A 1029-nucleotide genomic window follows, 5' to 3' on the forward strand; every position below is an offset into this window, starting at 1 on the left:
AGCAGCAGCAGCAGCGGGTGCGGATGCGGATTCAGATGCTGCAGCAGCAGCAGCAGTTGCTGCAGCAGCTGCTGCTGCTGCTGCTTCTCCCAAAGCAACACTCGCTATCACCTCGCTGCCGGTCGAGCTGCACTGGCGGCAGCAGAGCCTGCGGCGTATACTACAGACCCTGGAGTTGTATAGGGATACGATTAGGGGGCGGGTGCAGCAGCATTTGTATGAGCTTTCAGAAGCATCTGCTGCTGCTGTGGGGCCCCGGGGCCTCCTATCAAAGGAGACAGTTGCTGCAGTGCATGATACTCTCCAGACAGTGCAGCAAACTCTCTCCTTCGGTGCAGACGGAGACAGTTGCACTCAGGCAGCAGCAGACCTCCAACGCAGCAGCAGCAGCAGCAGCAGCAACAGCAGCAGCAGCAACGGCAGCATCAGCAGCAACAAAAGCCGATCAAACAGCAGCATTGCACAGACACTGCGCGGAAACCCCACAGAAAGAGACTGGCTAAAGACAGGCCTCGATATGGGGGGGGTCCTCCCCCCCCTTGCTATCCACCGCTGCTGCGCTGCAGCATGGAAGGCCTCTAGGGACGGAGCTGCTGCTGCTGCTGCTGCTGCAGGGGGAGCAGCAGCGGACGGAGCAGGTGCAGCTGCAGGAGAAATGCAACCACCGCCTGCTCCTTCATCGCAGCAGCATGTGGAACAACAGCAGCAAGAGCAGCATCAGCAGCAGCAGCAAGTGGATGATATGCAGCAATTACTGCAGCAGCAGCAGCAGCTATTGCTGCCTGATGTGGGTGTTGAGCTGCGTTTAACATTTCGTGAATTTGCAATAACTTTCTGGGAATCTAAAAATGTTGTATTGGGGAGAATGGCACTGAAGGAGCTGAAAGCATGTAGTTGTTTTTACTCAAACGGAGACACCGAAACTTCTTTTTCTATTGGCGATGGTGGGGTTGTATTCAGAGACAAGTGTGTACTCGCACCACGGGCTGCATATAGACCCCCCCAACAGCACCAGCAGCACCAGCAGCA

The 1029-nt window shown here is 56.2% G+C and overlaps 1 protein-coding gene across 1 annotated transcript in view; it reads left to right on the forward strand.

Moving 5' to 3' along the window:
* Positions 1-1029, forward strand: part of EMH_0038560 (uncharacterized protein) — a gene marked incomplete at both ends in the record, with an annotated part of 11195 nt that overhangs the window by 1708 nt on the left and 8458 nt on the right. The window contains 1 exon segment of the mRNA XM_013495310.1: positions 36-944. Coding sequence (XP_013350764.1) covers positions 36-944 — 909 coding nt within the window.

Source organism: Eimeria mitis, genomic scaffold (genome assembly GCF_000499745.2).
Source record: "Eimeria mitis Houghton genomic scaffold, Emh_scaff1511, whole genome shotgun sequence".
Lineage (NCBI taxonomy): Eukaryota > Apicomplexa > Conoidasida > Eucoccidiorida > Eimeriidae > Eimeria > Eimeria mitis.